The sequence below is a fragment of the Polypterus senegalus genome, chromosome 6, assembly GCF_016835505.1.
Source record: "Polypterus senegalus isolate Bchr_013 chromosome 6, ASM1683550v1, whole genome shotgun sequence".
Taxonomy (NCBI): Eukaryota; Metazoa; Chordata; class Cladistia; order Polypteriformes; family Polypteridae; genus Polypterus; species Polypterus senegalus.
Window position 1 is genome coordinate 71,828,814 of NC_053159.1, and position 23,813 is coordinate 71,852,626.

Here is a 23,813-nt window from a genome sequence, read left to right on the forward strand (position 1 = left end):
GTATCACTAAGAGAGAGTTATTGCTTTTTAATATTAAATCTATATAGTTTTGGGTTATGTAACATGCCACAATTACAAAAGAACTTATTCCAACAAGGAAACTAGTGCCCCCTGCTAGATAGTTGCCCCATTGTTTCCCACATCCATATCAGACACACAGTCCTTGATTCTCCCAAACTGTGGTCTGCCTGATGGGTAGTCCATTATCTAGGACGCTATAGGCTCATCCACATGCATATCTCTGAGTTTATCCCTTAACAAGGATGGCTGGAGAAATCAAAAAAACATAATCCTCACTGTGCTGCCAGCTTTGTCCAGGTAATAATAAGCTTTGTGGATTTAGTCAACCGCTTACTGCTTGCCCTCTGCATTGTGTCCTATGAGTTGGAAAAAAAAGGCAAACAGCAGTCTGCTGGGTCTGATTCTTTATTCTTTATTCAAAACAAAATAAAAGAAACAAGGGTGTCACACAGGGAATCACCCTCTGTCTCTCATACTCCCCTTCATCTTTCACACTACGTCTCCATTTACACAACTATGACTATTATAATTATTTATATGAATGTTCAATAAATCAGTTCACTTTACACAAAAACCTATTTACAACAATAATATAGAAATAACTTCCCCCCCCCAAAAAAAGAAACGGGGTATCACTAAGGGAATCAGCTTCTCTCTCCAAAGTCCAAAACACAAATTCCAGATTAAAATAACACAACAGTAAACACACAAAATTGACACTATGCCATTTTAATGTGTGGCAGACACTGTAAAGCAAAAGCCATGTGTGCTGACCTTCCAAATAATAATTTTAAATTCTATAATTTTAATATTTTAAATAAAAGAACTGCACAGGCATGAAACAAAATGCAAAATATATTAATTTTGGATTTTTTGTAGAAAAAAGAAAAAAAGAAAAAAAAATCTCCAGTTAAATCAAAATTATAAAGAGTAAGAGAGAGAGCTTGGAAAGCATGTGTTACCCCATCGACGTCCACGCTGCATTTGGCGCCCTCAGTGAAGGAGCAGACATGCACCTTGTTGGGCTGCAACACTAATTAATGCCCCCTGACCGGAAGAACAAACATTATAAATTAACTTTTTAAATGCATAGTGCAGATTTAAGGGAAGTTCACTAATTATGTACTGTCACACACATGTGCATAGGAGGCAGCTTGAAGAACCAAAAGAAGTTAATTCCACTCCAAGCCAGGGTGTGGCAGGGTGCAGTAAACCTTTTGCTTTTATCTCTGCAGACCAGACATGGGAAATTCTGCCTGATTCCAACAACGTCACTTCCAGTTCCTCCTCTAGATGATGTCACTTCCACCAACCTGTTTCAAAGGCCAGTCATCCTCCATTTGTGCTCAGTTCTGTTGTTGGATTCAACCTGTACACTTCTGTGTTAACTAATCTTCACATTTGCAGCCTTTTTCAAGCATACGGGTGGCTGCCCCAAACCTCCTTTTGGTGTCAAGGTCTATTCATTTCACAATACACTGCTGTACACATATGCATGGGAGTCAACTTCAGGGTTCATTACTGGTAAATGCACTCCAAACCATAGGGTGGTGCTGTCGACTAATGCCTTTTCACTTTTTCTCTTCCTCCCTCTCCAGAATGGATGATAGATTGACATTAAGCCTCTAATGTCACTTCCAACTTCCACAACTCACCTCTTCCAGATCATACTGCAGAAAACCAGCTGCGCATTCATTTTAGGGTCTGAAGAAGGCTGTCAACTGAAGATGACTCCAAAATTATTGCATCTATTTTTGTTATCAAAGTATTCCTCAGTTATAAGGGGTTCACCTAGGTGCCCCAACGCCTAATGACTTGTTGTCTTATTTATTTACAAAATTTTAAAAAATCTGAAGCACCGGCCGACACTTGGGTATAAGCAACAGACAGATAATTGCTTCCTCCACTCCTATTTTTGTCCAATAGGTAAACTGCATTGGGTCTTCCCCATCTGCAACTGAAGTCGCACAAAATGTTTCACTATTTTATGATAAATGAGTCTGAATTACACCAAAGCACTGATGCTTTTCAATTTGAGGTTTAACAATTTCAAAACTCTGTACAGTGTGCTGTATTCAAGACATCTCAAAGAAATTTAAACTTTCTAGACAAATTTCCTCAAAGTGTGGCAGATATCAACAAAATTAGTTTACTGGGAGAGGAATTATTTCATGAAGAAAGAGACAGATGGACGGACGAACAGGCACACAGACAGAGAGAAAGGGGGATGTGGCAACTGCAGTGGGTAATATTCACATTACTAGACATTAGGCCCGTTACAATAACAGGGCTTACAAGAACAGCAGTGCATAAACATTAATAGGAACAGTCTATATTAAATGGCAAGGGACCTTGACCTCATTCTGTTTCTTGTCTTAATTTTTTTTGTCAAAAATATTTTTGCAAGAAGCCGAAAGTACAATAACAATAAAAATAAAATATGTGACAATATATATGACAATATAGTAAATATAATTAATATTGCCTTAGTGTGAAACTTTGTAACAATCCATAATATACAATATCTGAAGAAGATATTTACAAAAAAGTTTCTATGGTTTTTACATCATAAAATTTTTCTATAAAATTTCATTATAGACATTTCTTGTAAATATTCTGTCTGAGTTTGGCAAGAGTTTGCCTTGTTCAGGACCATCTACAACCTTGACAACAACATCTAAAAAACATCTAACTCTTGATAATGCAACATATAACTGACCGTGGCTGAATACTGGTTTTGACAAGTAAATACCAACTTTTTCTAAGGTTTGCCCCTGAGCTTTATTAATTGTCATGGCAAAGGCTAATGTAACTGAAAATTGTCACCTTCTTAAGGAAAAGGGTAAATTAGTAGAGGATGGAGCTAAATCAATACGGGGAATAAAGACCATGTCCCCTTCAGTTGAACCTGTTATTACTTGAGTAATGATGAGGTTTTTTTTCAAGTCATTAACAAAGAGGCGGGTTCCATTGCACAGTCCTCCTTTAGTGTTTATATTTCTAAGGAGCATAATTATTGCTCCCTTTTTAAGGTTCAGTTTATGCCTCGGCATTCCTGTTGGAGTTAGCTCATTAAGAAACTCAATAGGATAGTTCTGCATATCTTCCTCAGTTAAGTCATCAATTGAGTTTGAGCTGAGGAATGTCAGAGTATCTCCAAAATTTTTAGCACCTCTTCATTTATGGTTCATTTTATTTCCTGGGGCCTCATGTATAAACGGTGCGTACGCACAGAAACGTTGCGTAAGAACTTTTCCACGTTCAAATCGCGATGTATAAAACCTACACTTGGCATAAATCCACGCACTTTTCCACAGTACCTCATACCTTGTCGTACGGAAGTTCTCCGCTCAGTTTTGCAGACTGGCGGCACCCAGCGTCAAAGCAGTGCTACTGTTCCTGTGTGGTTACACCTTATTTTCCTGACGCGGCTTTATAAATACACCGAAACTAACCGCATATTGTTTATTAGTGTAATGCATCTGATTGTAATTAACTTGTAACAATATAATGGTAGAGGGAACAGCCATAGTATTCCAAATACCATAACTGCTTTAGCGTTGTTACTCTCACTTCTTCTTCTTCTTCTTTCAGCTCCTCTTGTTAGGAGTTGCCACAGCGGATCATCTTTTTCAATATTTCTCTCACTGCACCACTCAGAGTATTTATATCACTGTATCTGAGTGTGAATCACAGCAGCAGCTGATCGGAAAGGGAATTATCGGTATACAGCTTCAAGGACACTCTGTCTCAGCCACTGCAAAATGTTTTAAAGTCTTTCCTGTACGGACCTCGCGGTTCAGAAACAGAAACGATATCATTTATAAGGTGAAATTCAGCAAAATATGTTTATTAAATTATACAGATAAAACTTTAACTTCATTTAAATAATCTATATTCTTCACTGGGAGTGTCGTTAAGGATAGAATAATTAAACATGTACTACGAAGATATTTCAATGTTCTTTAAACGTTTTGAAGAATCGGGCTAAGCTTACAGATGGCTTAACGTCTATTACAGAGCTGATTGTATGGCGATCGGTTACTTGGGGAAAGAAAAGCACTGACTGCAGTGACGGCTACGCCAATATATATTGAATATAAAACAGAAAGAGAAAATAACAACACAGCTAAAAACACAGCAACAAATTTCGGCAAAAGTTAAATGCTTGTGTCATGAGCACGAGGCGGCTATGCAGTGTCTGCAACGGACGTTGTGCATAAGCTACCTTACTGACGGGCGGGCGAAGGAGCCACCGATTCTTCCTCTGCCCAGTGCCACCACAAGCCTAGAGCCGCCTGATTGTACTGCTGCAATAAATTATTTCATCAAGTGAAACACATGTTTAATAACGTGCTTTAACTCCTATCATCATGAAAATGATATCACGTATACATCTCAGTATTTTAGTTATTCAGAGAACTGTAATATTATGAATGTAATTGATTCTGTGTCCAGTTGGAAGAAGAGAGCCGGTTTAAAAAGCAAGTAGTGATTCACACACATAGAGCACATAGAAGATCAAATACAAAACAAAGCATTTAACGTGCTACTTTAATTACGATGTGATTTGAGAAACTGGTTAATTAAACGATTTTAAGATGAAGTTTATGATGTTCTACTTTAATGACAAAATAAACTACATGATTAAAGTGGAAATGTCGAGATTGAAGTTGACATTTCGTGCTTTTTCCTCACTGTGTGCCTTTTTTCTCTGTACCCTAAATAAGCTTTCATATGACACTCACACAGTGGGCTTACAACTCGGCGTTTCACGCGACTTTGATATGTGACTTCTTTTTATTTCCGGCACTGTGCGATTTGTGAATGTGAGCTTTCAAGTTTCTCCAACACGCTATGTCACTCGATCAACTTCCTTTTGTTGATTATACCACGGTTTATTTGAACAAATAGTATGTTTTTCATTTGCCTCCACTTGGTATTCGCTGAAATTCTTATATTTTCCCCGTGCTTTTCCCATTGTCTTTTCACAGAAGGCTGCGCTTAAGGGCGATTTATATTGATTTGCATATTCAAATAGGCGTAATTCTGGGAGGATTTGGGGCGTTACATAATGCGCGTGCACGAGCGTTAGTTTTCACGCTGATCGGGATTTATGTAGCGGAAGAACGTGGAAGTTGGAGTACGCCCAGATTCCTGCATCTGGATTTTTCTGTGCGTAAACACATTTCGGCTTTTGTGCTTACGCCAAGTTATAGTGCGAGTTCTACGCATGGCGTTATACATGAGGCCCCTGGTGATTTTACAGTTGCATAATACTTTGACAAATCATCAAGTTTATGCTGTTCTCATATTTAAAATGTATTGTGTGCTTGCCCTAAATAATATAAACATCAAGCTCACATTCACAAAATCGCACAGTGCCGGAAATAAAAAAGAAGTCACATATCAAAGTTGCCGTGAAAAGAAGAGTTGTAAGCCCACTGTCTGAGTGTCATATGAAAGTTTATTAGGGTACAGAGAAAAAAGGCACACGGTGGGGAAAAAGCACGAAATGTCAACTTCAATCTCGACATTTCCACTTTAATCACGTAGTTTATTTTGTCATTTAGTAGAACATTATAAACTTCATCTTAAAATCGTTTAATTAACCAGTTTCTCAAATCACATCGTAATTAAAGTAGCACGTTAAATGCTTTGTTTTGTATTTGATCTTCTACTCGTATGTGCTCTATGTGTGTGAATCACTACTTGCTTCTTAAACTGGCTCTCTTCCTCCGACTGGACACAGAGTCCATTACATTCGTGATATTACAGCTCTCTGAATAACTAAAATACTGAGATGTATACGTGATGTCATTTTCATGATGATAGGAGCTAAAGCACATTATTAAACATGTGTTTCATGAGCCTCGTGCTCATGACAAGCATTTATCTTTTGTCGAAATGTGTCGCTGCGTTTTTAGCTGTGTTGTTATTTTCTTTCTGTTTTATATTCAATATATATTGGCGTAGCCGTCACTGCAGTCCTTGCTTTTCTTTCCCCAAGTAACCGATCGCCATACAATCAGCTCTGTAATAGACGTTAAGCCATCTGTAAGCTTAGCGCCGATTCTTCAAAACGTTTAAGGAATATTGAAATATCTTCGTAGTACATGTTTAATTATTCTATCCTTCACGACACTCCCAGTGAAGAATATAGATTATTTAAATGAAGTTAAAGTTTTATGTGTATAATTTAACAAACATATTTTGCTGCATTTCACCTTAAAAATGATATCGTCATCATATGTAAATACGCGCTTTATAAAGTGGCCCAGGTTGTGAGATATTATAACTGTAGTGCAAGTTTACAGTGGGGTGATTGTACTTATAAATACAAACAGTTCTACAAGGAGCAATTGATTGAGTGCATTTAAAGTTCTTGGGATTAAACTGTTTCTGAACCGCGAGGTCCGTACATGAAAGGCTTTAAAACGTTTTGCAGTGGCTGACACAGCGTGTCCTTGAAGCTGTATACCGATAATTCTCTTTCCGATCAGCTGCTGTGATTCACACTCAGATACAGTGATATAAATACTCCGAGTCGTGCAGTGAGAGTAATATGGAAAAAGATGATCCGCTGTGGCAACTCCTAACGGGAGGAGCTGAAAGAAGAAGAAGAAGAAGAAGGTGCAGTGAGAGTAACAACGCTAAAGCAGTTATGGTATTTGGAATACTGTACTATGGCTGTTCCCTGGACCATTATATTGTTACGAGTTAATTACAATCAGATGCATTACACTAATAAACAATATGCGGTTAGTTTCAGTGTATTTATAAAGCCGCGTCATGAAAATAATGAGTAACCACACAGGAACAGTAGCACTGCTTTGACGCTGGGTGCCGCCAGTCTGCAAAACTGAGCGGAGAACTTGCGTACGACAAGACATGAGGTACCGTGGAAAAGTGCGTGGCTTTACGCCAAGTGCAGGTTTTATACATCGCGATTTGAACTTGGAAAAGTTCTTACGCAACATTTCTGTGCGTACGCACCGTTTATACATGAGGCCCCAGATGTCTATGTTTAGGCATTAAAATGTTGCCCAAGTTTACAGATCTATACATTTCACACACAGACACAGAAGATGTTGCACATGAAGTTGCAGTAGGCCTGTTTTAAGTCAAATGAGATATCAGCTTGCATTTTTCCAACACAGTATTGCATATCAGGTCTATTAACTGCAGTCAGACTCTAATATCAACTATATGAGACACATTTATGATTGTGTTTATGTTCAACATATGCCAATTTCACACAGCACACAGAAAGATCAAATAAGATTTTAAAAAGTATTTATTTCAAGCATAACCAGTATCAGACATTACAGATTTAACAGAAATCCACAATACGTCTGAAGGAGCCAATATTAGGGGTCATGCCTCCCCAGTCACTATATCTCCTGTACTCTCCGGGTCTCAGGAAGTACTGGCGTCCACGGTAGTGGGGCTGCTCATACATGATCCAGTAACCATCCACGTGGCAAGAGTTAATGTCTGGATACCTGAAGCGGTCCTGGACAGAATCACAATCATCCATGAACTCCATCATCTGACCTCCAAAGCTTTCTCGCTCATAAATCCTCATGCGGTATGAGCCTCTGTACTGTTGAACAATTACAAAAGTAAAATTGTATTAGAAATCATCAGTTATTGTTGTGCATTATGGGTTGTAATACAGTATGTTGATAAAATAGCTGAGATGATATTCTCATAGCTTTAGCAAGTAATTTGATTAGAAGTGATGGCAAAGCATATGAAGTTGTAAAAGGTTACATTTAGTTGTACTCTAATAGTTTATTTATTCCCAATTAAGTATTTATTGGTTGATAATGTGTTTTTATACATAAAATAAGTATTCAAACACCTTAACCAAAAAGAGCTAGGAAAAATTATGAAGTTGAGTAACTGTAAATAGATCACTTCAGCTGCCTGGTTTCTAACTATATACACATCCTTCTTTTTAATAACAATTGTGCTCAAACATGCTTTAAGATATTATTTGTTGGGAAAGAAAACTAACAATATTTGATGCTTACAAACAGTAATTTGATAATGAGATATGAGACATACTGTAACAGCCAAGATAGCCAACTTCCACATGTTCTATATTATTCTTCAGAGCCTTCTTCCATAAATTGCCTTCATCTACTATATTTTCAGGCCAGCTATAATAACTTTTGTGGACACATAAACATGGCTAGTGTGTTCAGAACTGATTTAAGCCTGTATACAGGTCAGACCTTGTGATTCACAGGTTTACAATTTACAGATCTGCCCATTCATGGGATTGTCATCGATAATTAAATGGAAATTATTTTGGAAGTTTTGTGACCTATGGTGGAAAATTACAGATGACTATTTAAATGGACTGTAAATCACAGAAACCCTGGGAACACTGTATCATTAGGTAGCTTCAGAGTTTGCTGTGAGGGCTTCTAGGTGAAAGAGGAAGGCGCTTACTTTAATAGTGAAGCAAAACAGGATTGCAATCGATGTCTTTATTTCAACACTTCACTGCACAATAAGATTACAGTTACATCCATTGGATTACAGTTTTCACTGGATTTATGTTCTTGTCCTCTACCCGCTTGTTTGTGTAAAACTGTGTCAGTTGGTAAACATCTTCATCTTGGAACAATCTCAATATCTACAAATCTTCTCATACATTGGCATTATGGGAAGACAAGACTTTACATAACTTTCAAGTGAGGATTTAATTTCATAATGACACCACCATCATTTGCATCTGCAGCTGCTGAACAACGCACATTTTCTGTTTGGATGCCATGCATCTTTGTCTCAGCAGCCAGTCCTATGTGATTTTAATACACAGTGATCATTTCTGCAACTTTTTGCATCGTATTTAATGCAATAAACTTGGAATATGCATTCATCATTGGCCCAAAATGTATTTTCATATTTTCATTTTTGCAGGGGTCCCGGGCCCCTAACCCCCATGAATCATAAGGTATTACTGTAAATGTTTTTTAACGTCTTTAAAACTTACTTGAGGGATCATGCGGCAGGACCTGATGCAGTCTTTGTAGCCCATCCAGCGCTGGTAGTCAGGATACTCGCCCCTCCTCAGGAAGTACTGGTGGTAGCCCATGTAGTTGGGGCGCTCATAGACCATCCAGCAGCCGCTCTCCACCCGGATGGAGTTGCAACGACTGAAGTAGGAGTGCAGGTCAGTGCAGTCGCTGCTACATTCATAGTAGCGGCCCTGGAAATTCCTGTCTTCATAGAAGATGATCTGTGAGAGGAGAACAAAACAATAAAAATAATTTTGCAAGTTTTGCTTTTAATGAATCAAGAATTACAGAACTGTAATAATTGTCCCACCTTGCCCATTTTGTGGTTTCGGTGACTGTCTCTGAAAGTCTGAGATATGCTGAGGTTTTTATACTCTACCAGTGTACAAAGGTGTTTTGTTGTTCTAATTTATGGACCTGATGAATCAGCTATGTCCTGCTTTAAAATGTTCCTAGAATATACCTCCATTTGTAAAGTCATTGTAAGGATGGTGAGTGCTCATTGTATCCTGACATCAATTGTCTTGTGTAGTCTAAATGCTATATGGTTTTCCTGAGTGAAACACCATTGAAATGTATGTACCAATGATTCTAACCTATAGTTTATGCAATAAACAAAACTTTTTTGCCATTCTATAAGAGGATTATGAGTGGGAAAAATATCAAAGCTAAGCAAACTGCTGTCCATATTATTTTCAAGAAAAACTCATGATGAAGCCTATTCTCAGAGCCAGATTCCCCATTATACAAATGGTACAAGGAATTGATTGTTGAGTGTGCTGTACCGCCTCTCCCTTCAATGGTTTTCCATTGTAAATGTACACGTTATGTCATTCTTAAAATAGTAAAAGACACAAGGAAAGCCCAGTAGTGAGATCTTTGATTGCATATTTATAAGAAAATGTACATATTAAAACAAATTAAGCCAACTTCATAATTGTTTTGTAAAAGTGTCCACGAAAGGCATTTTTAACCTATAATGTTCTTTGTAAATTGGAGGACATGTTAATACTGAAAAGGCCTAAATTATTAGCCTTTATGTACATAAACACCCAAAAATACGTACCTATATGACATACACTCATCATTCATATTTCAAACCCTCACATCAAGCAATATGACCAAGGCTGGGGACTTTAACTTCAAAACAGAGCAAGCAAGAATACCCTTACAAGGTACCTCCCTTGAAAGGACTACACTTCAGAATATCTTACCAAAAGCCAGGAGCCAGGAGTGCGAACGTTACACTCAAGCTTCATTGGGCCACATGTTTTGGGCGTGCACCATATTAACACCATTCTGGACCAATATCTTTAAATGCCTTTCACACAGTCTTGGTGTCACAATCACTCCTATTCCATTAACAGCTGTGTTTGGAGTAATCCCAGATGGTCTTAAAGTGGAGAAGGTCAAACAAACTGTAATTGCCTTTACTACACTATTGGCACGTAGACTTATCTTGTTTAACTGGAAGAATCCTAACACACCTCTTTTAATTCAGTGGGTAACTGATGTTATACAGCAGGGGTGCCCACACTTTTTCGGCACAATAACAATTCAATACATTTATGGTCACTACAGTATTTGGATCTAATAATCTTCATGTGGGGAAAGGCTGACTCACATAAATAAGTAGAGCCGAATATTGCAGTCAAGGAGCTTTTGAATTCAGCCGAGTGAAAAATGATGGCTGTCCAGTTAACTGCGATTTTAGTTCCCTCTCCTTTCTCTTTCTCAGATCGCTTTTCGGAAAGAAGCCAGTTTCGTAGTTTTTATGAACAGTTCAAAAGTGCCTTTCCACATTTTCCTTCTTTGGAATAGCAATGATAGATTGACATATCAGATAAACGCACTTCGATTGTGACATTGTAAGAAAAAAAATCCTCTTCCAGGAATGCAACGCAATCTGCCTGCACTACCTTTGCGATCTACCGGTCGATCGCAATCAACGCATCGGGCACCCCTGTTATACAGTATATTATCTAAAATTGGAAAAAAGTCTCACTTACCGGATCTAATTAATAACATTTCACAATAAGCATTTGTATTGGTGAGAAGGACTTCTTTCCCTCTTTACTACTCTCTACATTTTACTCTAGCTGTTTGCCCCTCTTCTCTTTGTCATGGGTGGGAGTTGAATTGAATTTATTTTTGTTAAGTTTGACTTGATTGTATGGAACATTACATGTTTTTAATAAATTCAATAAACATTAAAAACAAAACAATCATGCTAAAAGTTACTTAAACCAGAACAGCTTCAGCAAAACCATTGTCAAACCCTATATCATTATTTATGTTTATTTGAAGGAGAAGCCAGGCATTACTGTTAGATATGAATTCATACAACCTGAACGATTCAAATCAGGTAACTTTAACTTTGGATCTTGCGTTCTTTGTTTACTTCAGTTGGGTATGGTGCTTGGAAGTGGAAGGGCAGTCTGTAGATGGCAAAATCTGAATGACTTGTCTTCTATCTGCCAGTTGTATTTCTCTCTCTTCTAATGCTTTTTTTTGTAATCAATTTTTATTGATGTGAAAAAACTAATACAAATTGTAAATTAAAGAAAGAAGGACATGTTCATGTACAAATTTTGAGGAAATCCCACTGGCACCCATTCATAACCCAACCCACCCCAGAACGCTTTAGAAAATTGGATTAAATTAGAATTGAGAAAACACACAGGTCACTGACATGTCTCAGAGAGCCACACATCTAGCTGAGCAATGGAATCTAATAAAATTGTGGTAAGCAATGAAGAAAACACAGTAAAGATTACCAAATGTGTTTTCCTGTGGTCCCACTATAGCTCTGGAATCCCAACCCCAAACCCCCAGTAATTTAACTGAAAAAACACACAAAAAAAACACTAAACCAAGATCTCTTAAACAAACAAAGGAAAGTAACCAACAGGTTTTGCCGACAAGTGGATGCACATGGAGAGAGTTTGGTGAACAATCCCACCCTAACCCCCATATGTGCATCACAGAGGTCAATGTAACAAACATCTAATAGAATATATCTGAGGACAAATTTAACACAGAGATAAATATTATATAACTGTGGATTGAGAGAAACCCTCAGCACATGGTGCAGAGCATGGCAGGCCTGTGTCTTGATTTCCTCCAATCCCCCCAATTCTCTGATCATGACAAATGAGTTTTAAAATCCTCAATAAAACCATTGAGTTATTCATCAAAATATACTGTAGATACACACACACACACACATATATATATAGAAGCTGTGTAAGCCCATGCTGTAAAATGCATGGGGTCCTAGAAACTATTGAAAATGTCAGAAAAAAAATTGAAATGTAGATGTCAGGTAATTGAAAGGAACTACTCTGGGCATCTCTCTCCTAGGACAATTCGTTTTGCCGATGTGCTTGCATCGTTTGTGCATTAGCAGCTAAACGACTGTCTTTCTTCGGAGGTTACATTTTGTTGATGTGCTCGCTTTGTGCATTAGCGGCTGAGCGACTGTCTTTCTTCGGAGGTTACATTTTGCTGATGTGCTCGCCTCGCTTGTGTTTTAGCTGCAGGAGGAAAAGTGAAAGGGATACCGTTTTGCCCATGTTACCAGCTAAGCAACTTTGTCTTTCTTCTGAGTTTTTTTTTTCTGACATGCTGGCCTCACTTGTGTTATTAGAGCCTAAGTGAGTTTTCCCTTACCCCGACTCCACCTCTCACTTCCGAGCCAGACTGACACACACATTTCCATGCGTATATATACGATATACTAGGACTAGGAAAGTTAATACATTCATTTTTGTGATTAATGTGGCCTGTTCAATGAGTTAAAAAATATTGTCACATCCACGGTTGGCAACAAGACAAACACCTCAGGCAGTGCAATAGTCAAGACGACATTTTAATGTACTTTTTTAACATTATGAACCAATTATACAAATAAGTTAGATTTGTACCTAAAGAATTACATAAACATCCAGTACCATATTTATATATTACCTTTAAAATTTTTATGATGCCTTAAACTAATAAATGATATGTGGTTAATTTCAGTGTATTTGGTAAAGCTGTGTCAGGGATGTGAATCGTAAAACTAAAGGGAAACCACAAAGGAACAGCAGCACTGCTATGGGTGCTGCCAGTTTAAAAAAAAACTGAAAACTTGCGTATGCAATGGATTGAGCTGCCATGAGAATGAGTGTGGCTTTACACCAAGTTTAGATTTTCTACATCTCAAAGAGTGCGTGGACAAAGTGTACACAATATTTTTGTGCATATGCACTGTTTATACATGAGGCCCCTGGTTATTTGATGCCTGCTGTTCTGTCAGGCATGTATGTTGCTATGGAGACATTGATAGTACACAAAGATGCTGATGTCACGTATCAAAACACACTATGTTTTGTGTCAACACACACGCAACCCAAATTGTTTCTGGTACAGCAACTCATGCACACGTTACATTAAGAGCATCCTAAAACTTAATCAACTTGGTGTTAGACTGTGATGATTATGTATTCTCTTAAATATTTTGATCAATATTTTAAAGAGTAGGGAACAAGTCCACTACCTTGTGGCATCCATTTTTTTGGATTCTCCAGCTTCTGCATTGACCTTGGAATTTTATGAAAACAATATAGTTCTTAATCAGAGCTGCAATTACGCTATCATAATATCATATTTCCTGCCAGTAATGTTAGCCCTTGAGGGAAAAAAAGAGATAAATCTCCAAATTTTGTGTACAGAAAAGCACTTAGTTAAATAGTACTTCTGGTACAGTACTCCCAATTAAACAACAGCATTATAAATTGTCTTACAAAATTTCCCAGACTAAGCCAGGTAACACAGCTAGTACATAATAAAAATGAGTGAAGAAAAATTACCATTTGGCAAAAAGATGTAAAATGTGACAGTTTTCCAGGAACAGTTTTGCACTGCCATTTTGATCATATGCTCCAGAGATTCAGTTCCCAGACTTGTGAAACTCCACTCTTATAATGGTGAGCTCAGTATTTTAATATCTGCCTTTATGCACATGTGGACATCTATCAATGTAGAAATATAACATATTATACTTTGTTCAGTTCTGTTTTGTCAACAGTAAAGTGTTTTCAGAACAAAAATATTAAGAAGACTGTTTAAGAAGTTGTGTTAGGAGCAGTGGTAGACTGAACTATAGAAATCTTATTCTTTTGTGTATATGCCTATGTTTATTTTTTAATTTTTTGCTTTATTCTATGATCTTGCATTGTATTGAGTGCTATATACAACACTTTGTGCTGAGATTTCTGTATGTGTGAGCCCAGGCACTTATGGGTGACACCTTATATGCATTTGAGTGATATAATCTCCATTTGCCTTTTAGTTTTGTTCAGTTGTTCAGTTTTGTGAATCTGCAGCGTTGCATTGTGCACAATGAAGCTATGCTTCTTCTAGTTAATTCTGCATGCATTCTCATGTCTATCTGTTGTAAATCAAAAGTACTGTAGATAACATTTGTACTGCAGTCACACAATGCCCCGGCAAATGTTAGGCCAATATTGAATGTCAGGCTTATTTTATTGAAGTCTAATGTCAGGTATTACATTTAAAATCATGTTAATTTCAGCAATACCAGTTATGTATCTTCCATAGGGTGTTACCTCTCATGTGTTCCAGAATACAACAGCATTGATACCATGCAATACCATAAGTCTATGATTTTGAAAATCATTTATTTCATGCATATCAAACATTACATCTTTAACAGTAATCCATGATGCGCCTGAAGGAGCCAATCTTTGGGTTCATGCCTCCCCAGTCACTGTATCTTCTGTACTTGCCAGGCCTCAGGAAGTACTGGCGTCCTCTGTAGTGGGGCTGCTCATACATGATCCAGTAGCCGTCCACGTGGCAGGAGTGAATATCTGGATATCTGAAGCGGTCCTGAACCGACTCACAGTCATCCATGAACTCCATCATCTGTCCTCCATAGTTTTCTCGTTCATAAACCCTCACCCTGTATGATCCTCTGTACTGTAAAAAAAATAATAATAGTACATGGTTTATGGTTATGTTGAATATCTGTTGAGGTAGCATTGTGTAACTAATCTGTGTAGGAGAGGAGAAGGTAAGGTCTATCAAGTATGTAATGGTTGTTCATAAACATTAAATGGAATTGCGCATGAATACTGTTTATCATTTGCTGAGGTTTTTATTGTACATTTTTAAATACTGTACGAAAAGTCATACAGTTTAATCATTTAATTGTACTGATTCACATTAAATTGTACACTTCATCTGCTTTTGCTCTAACTGTATACATATACAAGTTCATAAAAACTACTATTTGTGTGGAAAAATAAGTAAGACTTCATCCTTACAAATTGTAATGTGATAATGAACACTGTATTACTTAATTCTGTAAATATGTATATAGGTTCAGTCCATTCAGTGTACTGATTTAAGCCTGTATAATTGTTTTCTTTAATGTTTTTACAACTTACATGTGGAATCATACGACACGACCTGATGCTGTCACTGTAGCCCATCCAGCGCTGGTAGTCAGGATACTCGCCCCTCCTCAGGAAGTACTGGTAGCCCATGTAGTTGGGGCGCTCATAGACCATCCAGCAGCCGCTCTCCACCCGGATGGAGTTACAGTGGCTGAAGTAGGAGTGCAGGTCAGTGCAGTCGCTGCTACATTCATAGTTGCGACCCTGGAAATTCCTGTCTTCGTAGAAAATGATCTGTAAGAAACGAACAAATTAGTAAGTGAAAGGTTTCTTTCACTTTTGGTAATTTAAGTAATACAGAACTGTAAAAAACTTCCCTACCTTGCCCATTTTGTAGTTTCAGTGATAGTCTATGAAAGTCTATGAGGCGCTGGGGTTTTTATACTCTTAATGCTGTACAAAACTGTTTTGCTAGTGTAATGTATGGAGCTGATGAATCAGCTATGTGCTATTTTAAAATGTGCCTAGAATGATCCTCCATTTGTAAAGTAATTGTAAGGAGGGTCACTGCTCATTGTAACCACATTTAAATTGGCTTGTACAGTTAAAATACTGTATACCTCCTACTAGTGAAATGCTTGTCATTCTAATCTGGATTTTATTAAATAAGCATTTTTTTAGTCATTGAGATAATATGTTAAGGGTTTTTTTTTTATCAAAGCTATCAATGCTATTAAAAAGTTTTCTTCCTTCAAAACTGTCTTCAATTTGGATTTGTTTTAAGTCATTACAACATTCAATATAGTGGCTTTAAGAATAATATGTAAAGAGCCTTATGTTCTGGGGCTGACTCACCATTGAACAGATAAATCCAGTGTCACTAGAAATTCCCTTTGATGATCTTCTTTTAGAATGTCACTTCTGTCATGATTTTTATTTTTTCATTGCCCTAAAAATGATTTTATTATCATTTTTGCAATTTTGGAGACCAAAAAATCTCTTGGTTATGTTTATGTTTTCTTCAGTGTGTTTTTAACTTAGTTAAAATGAATGATGTTCTCCTGCTGCACCATTTTACTTTTACTATGGACGCTGCCCGGCCACCGTAACTATGCCTTTATTAAGCAGGATATCCGAGAATATGCAATGAATGATGTGATTACTACTGTACAATGGTGTAAATGGTACATTTCTTTATTGTTTGATACTGGATTCACCTAAAATACTTCAGCAGTCGTTCTCTATAGTGGCATATGTGTGTTTGTAGGGGACAGCTTAAAGGCTCTATTGATGGTGATTCTCCACCGCCCCAGAGGTTGGCACTGTGTGCTAATCTCTTTTCTCTTACCCTCTCTGCACACCAGAAGGCTGATGGCAATACCACTACTGACATCACCTTGGACCCCCTCTTCCTGCCAGAAGGGACTCCAGTTCTCAGCTTGTCTTGCTGGTGTCCCCACAGGTAGTATTGCCAATGGAGGTTGCCACTTAGCATGTTTGGGGAGTATTTAGCTCTTCCCTTTCATCCCATACTGGCATCCTGGCCGGGTGTGAATCTTCAGTCTGCCCAGAACCCAATGTGCCCATCTGAAAATTGGCATGGTTTATAAGTCTGCTGGTAAGGGCAGGGTCTTCTTTAAGCCCACTCACTGCCATGGCCTCTCAGCTAGGTAAGAGAATGGAACCCACCCCGCCAGGATATACCTGTGTATATATATATATATATATATATATATATATATATATATATATATATATATATATATATATACTATATGATGTCAGGAGCTGAGAGTAGGGTGGGTCCCTCCTCACTCACACGTCAGCCTCCATTCGAGTCGGTCTACCTCAGGCCACCTTTTGGACCATACCTCGCCTCCGCTTAGCTAGCAATACCTGTTTGTTTGATTGTTAAAGTTTGTGCTGTTTCACTACACACTATATATATATATATTGTGAAAGGCACTATATAGCGCATGACCTGACACAGATTGGACATGGGAGGCACGTGTAAAATAAAAGGACTTTTATTTTTCTTCAGCTGGAGGACACATCTTCCCCATAATCCCCCCAGCCACAACACAGTCCCAAGCACCAGTACAGCAAAATCACTTTTCTCAACGTTGGCACCACCACTTCTCCCTAGCAACCTTATCCTCCTCCACCCGACTCTGGCCGATGAGTGGTGGTTGCTGACTCCCTTTTATAGGAAGTGCTCCAGGTGTTTGATCACCAAGATCCTGCGGCACTTCCAGGTGTGATGAATCTGTTGCCCACATGGGCTCAGGAGTCCCAAACACAGCACCCCCTGACGGTACGTGCGGGACCTAACAGGGCTGCCCCCAACTCCAATTCCCATGGAGCCCTGTGGGAAACAGAGGCACTACACCAGCCCAGGGGGGCGGCCATCTAGCATCCAGGGGGAGGTATTCCACTGTCCAGGGCTGCTCCCCCTGAATACAGTGTGCAGGGGCATCCCGGCTGGGCATGGACGCCAGGCGCCTGTCACAATATATATATATATATTGTCAGGGATGCCAGGGGTGATTAACCGGCCGGGACGCCCTGAAGGACCGGAAGAGGGTCTACGCCCGCCCTGGATCACGTGGGGGCTGCCACCCTGGTTGCTTTGGGGGCCACGGGTAGAGGGCTTGGAAGCCCAACCCTGTAGGGGCCAGTGGTCACTGTCAGGGGGCGCCCCAATGCCTTGGGAACCCTGGACCGCAGCACTTCCACCACACCAGGAAGTGCTGGGGGGAAAGAAGCAGGGACACCCGGAGAGCTTCCGGGAGTACAGCCGGCACTTCCGCCACACAGGGGCATGTCGGCAGGTGATTGCCGGAATCCACCTGGAGCACATCCGGGTGCTAATAAAAGGGGCCGCCTTTCTTCACTCGAGGCTGGAGTCGGGTGGAAGAAGGACTAAGCAGGAGAAGAGAGTGTGGAGGCGGTCTGAACAAGGAATTGTGTGGTATTGGCCAGGACTGTGGGTACTTTGAGGGGTTTGTGTGCACTGACTTTGTAAATAGTTGTTTGTAAATAAATGTGTGGTGGTGGAAACCAATATGTCTGCCTGTCTGTGCCCGGGTAACGTTCACAGTATATATATATATATATATATAGGATGGGTGGCTGCCTGCTATGGGCAGAATGTTCCCCCCGTACATCCCATCTGATAAGTCCCAGTGTGGCCACTAGCCTACCCTTTCAGGTTCTATGGGAGCACTAGAGGGAGCTCTCAGCTAGTGATGATGTAAGGACCGTTGTTTTCCTGCCTGACCTGGAAGTGCTTCCAAGAGGCAATAGATTAGGTCCTGGAAACACTCCCAAGTTCAGAATTAAAATAGAGCTGTTCACTCAGCTCAGGGAACTGTCAACTGGGTAGCAAGGAACCGACTGATGTCACTTTACCCTGTACTGGACTGTGAGGGAGCCAATGTGCCACAGTAAATAATACACAGTACTGTGAATAAAAGCACGATATTTGCACCTGGAACTGTGTGTCTGTAGTTGTGTTAGGGGTTTGGGGCTCCGCATCACACCCTGCTGGTCAAAGATATATTAGTGAACAGTTAATATTGGTTTAAAATTTCACAAATTATAAATTTCATGAGGAATCAACAAACATATTTGTTTAGAGGGGTGGATGCAATATCATTTAGCTTGATTTATAGTGAGATATGGTGGTGTTCAAACTAAAATAACGAGGAATTGAAGGAGCAGTGTACAAATAAATGCAACACTGGCTTAAACACAGCAGAGATTAATTATAGATCAAAAATTTTGTTTCCAAATTAGATGTTAAAATAGGGTTCCACAGAATTACAGTATGTGGATCAGCCGCTATTGTTTTTACTTTAATTAGTGATGTAAACAGGACCGTAATCAACAAGCTTGTGAGTTTTTACGATGACACTAAACTAACAGGATTTGGGGATATCCTATAATCATCAACACCATTACAGGATCATTTGGACTGGAATTCCTGTTGAGCAGATATAATGTAAAGTGTTGCATGTATCAAGGAAACATCAGCCAGTTATTTTCTAACCCTCTTACCCTTAACAGGGTCACAGGGGTGTGAAGGAGCTTATCCCAGCTACCAGAGGGCGCAAAGTGGGAACAAGCCCTGGACAGAGAGCCAGTTCATCGCAGGGCAAACACACACAAATACACACATCTCAGCCACACACTAGGGCCAATTTAGGATTACCAATTCACCTATTCTGCATTTCTTGAGACAGTGGGAGGAAACTGGAACACCCAGAGGAAACCCACGGAGAAAACATGCAAACTCTATACAGGGAGGACCCAGGACACAAATTGTGGTCTCCTTACTGTGAAACAGCAGTGTTACTACTGCACCATCATGATGCCTCTATCAAGTAAAAAAATGTTAACTATTAGTACACAATCGAGGGGCCAGCAACTTGAACATACACTTTATGTAAAACAACTTTTGAGATATGGTGGACTTGTCACTGTCCAAAACCAGATGGTAGAAGTGATTAAGTAAGCTAATAGTACACATCAGATGATACACATCCCACTGTGTCAAGTACAGTAATCCATCCATACACATTTTAAATGTAAGCACATCTAAATATATATCACGGATTTTTCGCTGGTTCGCAGCTTTCTGTGGACAATGGGTCTTTTAATTTATGGTACATGTATCCTCAGTTTGTTTGCCCAGTTGATTTCATACAAGGGAAGATGCCTGGAAGATACGGACGCTCCTCTACAAAATGCCGCTTTATCGCGGTGCTTCTGCATACTTAAAAGCACGTATTGATTTTTTGATTGTTTGCTTTTCTTAGTGAGCGCTCTCTCTGATATTCTCTGCTCCTGACGGTGCTCCTTTAAAGAGAAGATATGTTTGCATTTTTTTAATTGTGAGAAAGAACTGCCATCTCAGTCTTGTCATGGAGCACAGTTTAAACTTTTGACTAAAGGGTATTATTTCATGTCTAGAGGGCTCTAATAATGTTAAAAGTGTGGGAGAGTTTATAAGAGCTCAAAATATATAAAAATAACCATACAAACATATGGTTTCTACTTCGCGGATTTTCACCTATCGCGGGGGGGTCTGGAACGCAACCCCCGCGATCGAGGAGGGATTACTGTATACTGTAAGTCATAGAAGGTTATGCTTAAGCTGTTAAATACACTTGTGAAGCCTCATTTGCAATGGTGTGCACAGTTTTTGCATTTTTATTAGAAAACAGACACAACAGCAGTATAGAATTTTTGGAAATGAGCTACTAGACAGACTTTCCAGGGTGAATGCCCATTTATTACTTTGCAACGAGATCTTCAATGAGATCACTAGCACACAATAAGGATACATTTTGTAGAAACATTATAGTTTATTTCAGTACACAGAAAACAACAGATACAGTACATGCCAAGTCACGTAGTAGATAGTGGTACTTTGTGGGCATTCAAAATCTCAAGTACAGTTAGGTCCATAAATATTTGGACATCCATCCATCCATCCTCTTCCGCTTATCCGAGGTAGGGTCGTGGGGGCAGCAGCTTGAACAGAGAGGCCCAGACTTCCCTCTCCCTGGCCACTTCTTCTAGCTCTTCTGGGAGAATCCATAGTCCCTCCAGCGTGTCCTGGGTCTTCCCCGGGGCCTCCTTCCGGTTGGACATGCCTGGAACACCTCACCAGGGAGGCATCCAGGAGGCATCCTGATCAGTGAGGGACCTGTAGTTGGAACACACCCTCCATTCCCCCTTTTTAAAGAGGGGAACCACCATCCCGGTCTGCCAATCAAGAGGCACTGTCCCCAATGTCCATGAGATGTTGCAGAGACGTGTCAACCAAGACAGTCCTACAACATCCAGAGTCTTGAGGAACTCCGGGCGTATCTCATCCACCCCGGGGCCCTGCCACCAAGGAGTTTTTTGACCACCTTGGTGACCTTAGCCCCAGAGATGGGGGAGCTCACCTCCGAGTCCCCAGGCTCTGCTTCATCATTGGAAGGCATGTTCGTGGGATTGAGGACGTCTTCGAAGTACTCCCCCCATCAACCCACAACGTCCCAAGTCGAGGTCAGCAGAACACCATCCCCACCATATACGGTGTTGACACTGCACTACTTCCCCCTCCTGAGACGCCAGACGGTGGACCAGAATCTCCTTGAAGCCGTCCAAAAGTCATTTTCCATGGCCTCCCCAAACTCCTCCCATGCTCGAGTTTTGCCTCAGCAACCACCAAAGCCACATTCCGCTTGGCTTGTCGGTACCTATTAGCTGCCTCCAGAGTCCCACAGGACAAAAGGGTCTGGTAGGACTCCTTCTTCAACTTGACGGCATACCTCACCACCGGTGTCCACCAACGGGTTTGGGGATTGCCGCCACGACAGGCACTGACCACCTTACGGCCACAGCTCCAGTCAGCCGCCTCAACAATTGAGGCACGGAACATGGCCCATTTGGACTCAATGTTCCCCATTAGGGACGTGGTCGAAGTTCTGCCAGAGGTGGTAGTTGAAGCTACTTCTGACAGGGGACTTTTCCAGAGGTTCCCAACAGACCCTCACAACACGTTTGGGGCATCCTTCCCCACCATCGAAGCCAAATCACCACCAGGTGGTGATCAGTTGACAGCTTCACCCCTCTCTTCACCCGAGTGTCCAAGACATGTGGCCACAAGTCCGATGACACGACCACAAAGTCGATCATTGAACTGAGGCCTGGGGTGTCCTGGTGCCAAATGCACATATGAACACCCCTATGCTTGAACATGGTGTTTGTTATGGACAATCCGTGACGAGCACAGAAGTCCAATAACAAAACACTGCTCGGGTTCAGATCAGGGGGGCTATTCCTCCCAATCATGCCCTTCCAGGTCTCACTGTCATTGCCCACGTGATCATTGAAGTCTCCTAGCAGTACGAGGGAGTCCCCAAAAGGTATGCCCTCTAGCACCCCCTCCAGGGACTCCAAAAAGGGTGGGTCCTCCAAACTGCCATTCGGCGCATACGCACAAACAACAGTTAGGACCTGTCCCCCCACCTGAAGGTGGAGTGAGACTACACTCTCATCCACTGAGGTAAACCCCAATGTGCAGGCTCCAATAAGTATGCCCACACCCGCTTGGCGCCTCTCACCAGTGGCAACAACAAAGAGACAACTTTTTTCTAATTTTGGTTCTGTACATTACCACAATGAATTTTAAATGAAACAACTCAGATGCAGTTGAAGTGCAGATTTTCAGCTTTAATTCAGTGGGGTGAACAAAAAGATTTCATAAAAATGTGAGGCAACTAAAGCAATTTTTAACACAATCCCTTCATTTCAGGGGCTCAAAAGTAATTGGACAATTGACTCAAAGACTATTTCATGGGCAGGTGTTATGTCATTATCAATTAAGCAGATAAAAGGCCTGGAGTTGATTTGAGGTGTGGTGCTTGCATGTGGAAGATTTTGCTGTGAACAGACAACATGCGGTCAAAGGAGCTCTCCATGCAGGTGAAAGAAGCCATCCTTAAGCTGCGAAAACAGAAAAAACCCCATCTGAAAAATTGCTACAATATTACGAGTGGCAAAATCTACAGTTTGGTACATCCTGAGAAAGAAAGCAAGCACTGGTGAATTCAGCAATGCAAAAAGACCTGGACGTCCATGGAAGACAACAGTGGTGGATGATCGCAGAATCATTTCCATGGTGAACAAAAACCCCTTCACAACAGCCAACCAAGTGAACAACACTCTTCAGGGGGTAGGTGTATCGATATCCAAGTCTACCATAAAGAGAAGACTTCATGAAAGTAAATACAGAGGGTGCATTGCAAGGTGCAAGCCACTCATAAGCCTCAAGAATAGAAAGGCTAGATTGGACTTTGCTAAAGAACATCTAAAAAAGGCAGCACAGTTCTGGAAAAATATTCTTTGGACAGATGAAACCAAGATCAACCTTTACCAGAATGATAGCAAGAAAAAAGTATGGAGAATACGTGGAACAGCTCATTACCCTAAGCATACCAATCATCTGTAAAACACGGTGGAGGCAGTTGGATGGTTTGGGCATGCATGGCTGCGAGTGGCACTGGGACACTAGTGTTTATTGATGATGTGACACAGGACAGAAGCAGCCAAATGAATTCCGAGGTGTTCAGAGACATACTGTCTGCTCAAATCCAGCTAAATGCAGTCAAATTGATTGGGTGGCGTTTCATGATACAGATGGACAATGACCCAAAACATACAGCCAAAGCAACCCAGGAGTTTATTAAAGCAAAGAAGTGGAAAATTCTTGAATGGCCAAGTCAGTCACCTGATCTTAACCCAATTGAGCATCCATTTCACTTGTTGAAGACTAAACTTCGGACAGAAAGACCCA

At 40.2% G+C, this 23,813-nt stretch overlaps 2 protein-coding genes across 2 annotated transcripts; both read right to left on the reverse strand.

Annotated features, from left to right (window-relative positions):
• Window positions 1-7,354: 7,354 nt before the first annotated feature.
• On the reverse strand, window positions 7,355-10,315 carry LOC120530634 (gamma-crystallin M2-like). The gene is made up of 3 exons (XM_039755056.1): window positions 10,271-10,315; window positions 9,032-9,322; window positions 7,355-7,627 (listed from the first exon to the last, which is right to left on the reverse strand). The coding sequence occupies exons 1-3, from the start codon at window positions 10,313-10,315 to the stop codon at window positions 7,355-7,357; spliced, it is 609 nt and encodes a 202-aa protein (XP_039610990.1).
• Window positions 10,316-14,768: 4,453 nt separating this feature from the next.
• Window positions 14,769-15,850, reverse strand: LOC120530557 (gamma-crystallin M2-like). The gene is made up of 3 exons (XM_039754986.1): window positions 15,842-15,850; window positions 15,512-15,754; window positions 14,769-15,041 (listed from the first exon to the last, which is right to left on the reverse strand). Exons 1-3 carry the CDS (start codon window positions 15,848-15,850, stop codon window positions 14,769-14,771), a joined length of 525 nt encoding a protein of 174 aa, XP_039610920.1.
• Between the last annotated feature and the right edge of the window lie 7,963 nt (window positions 15,851-23,813).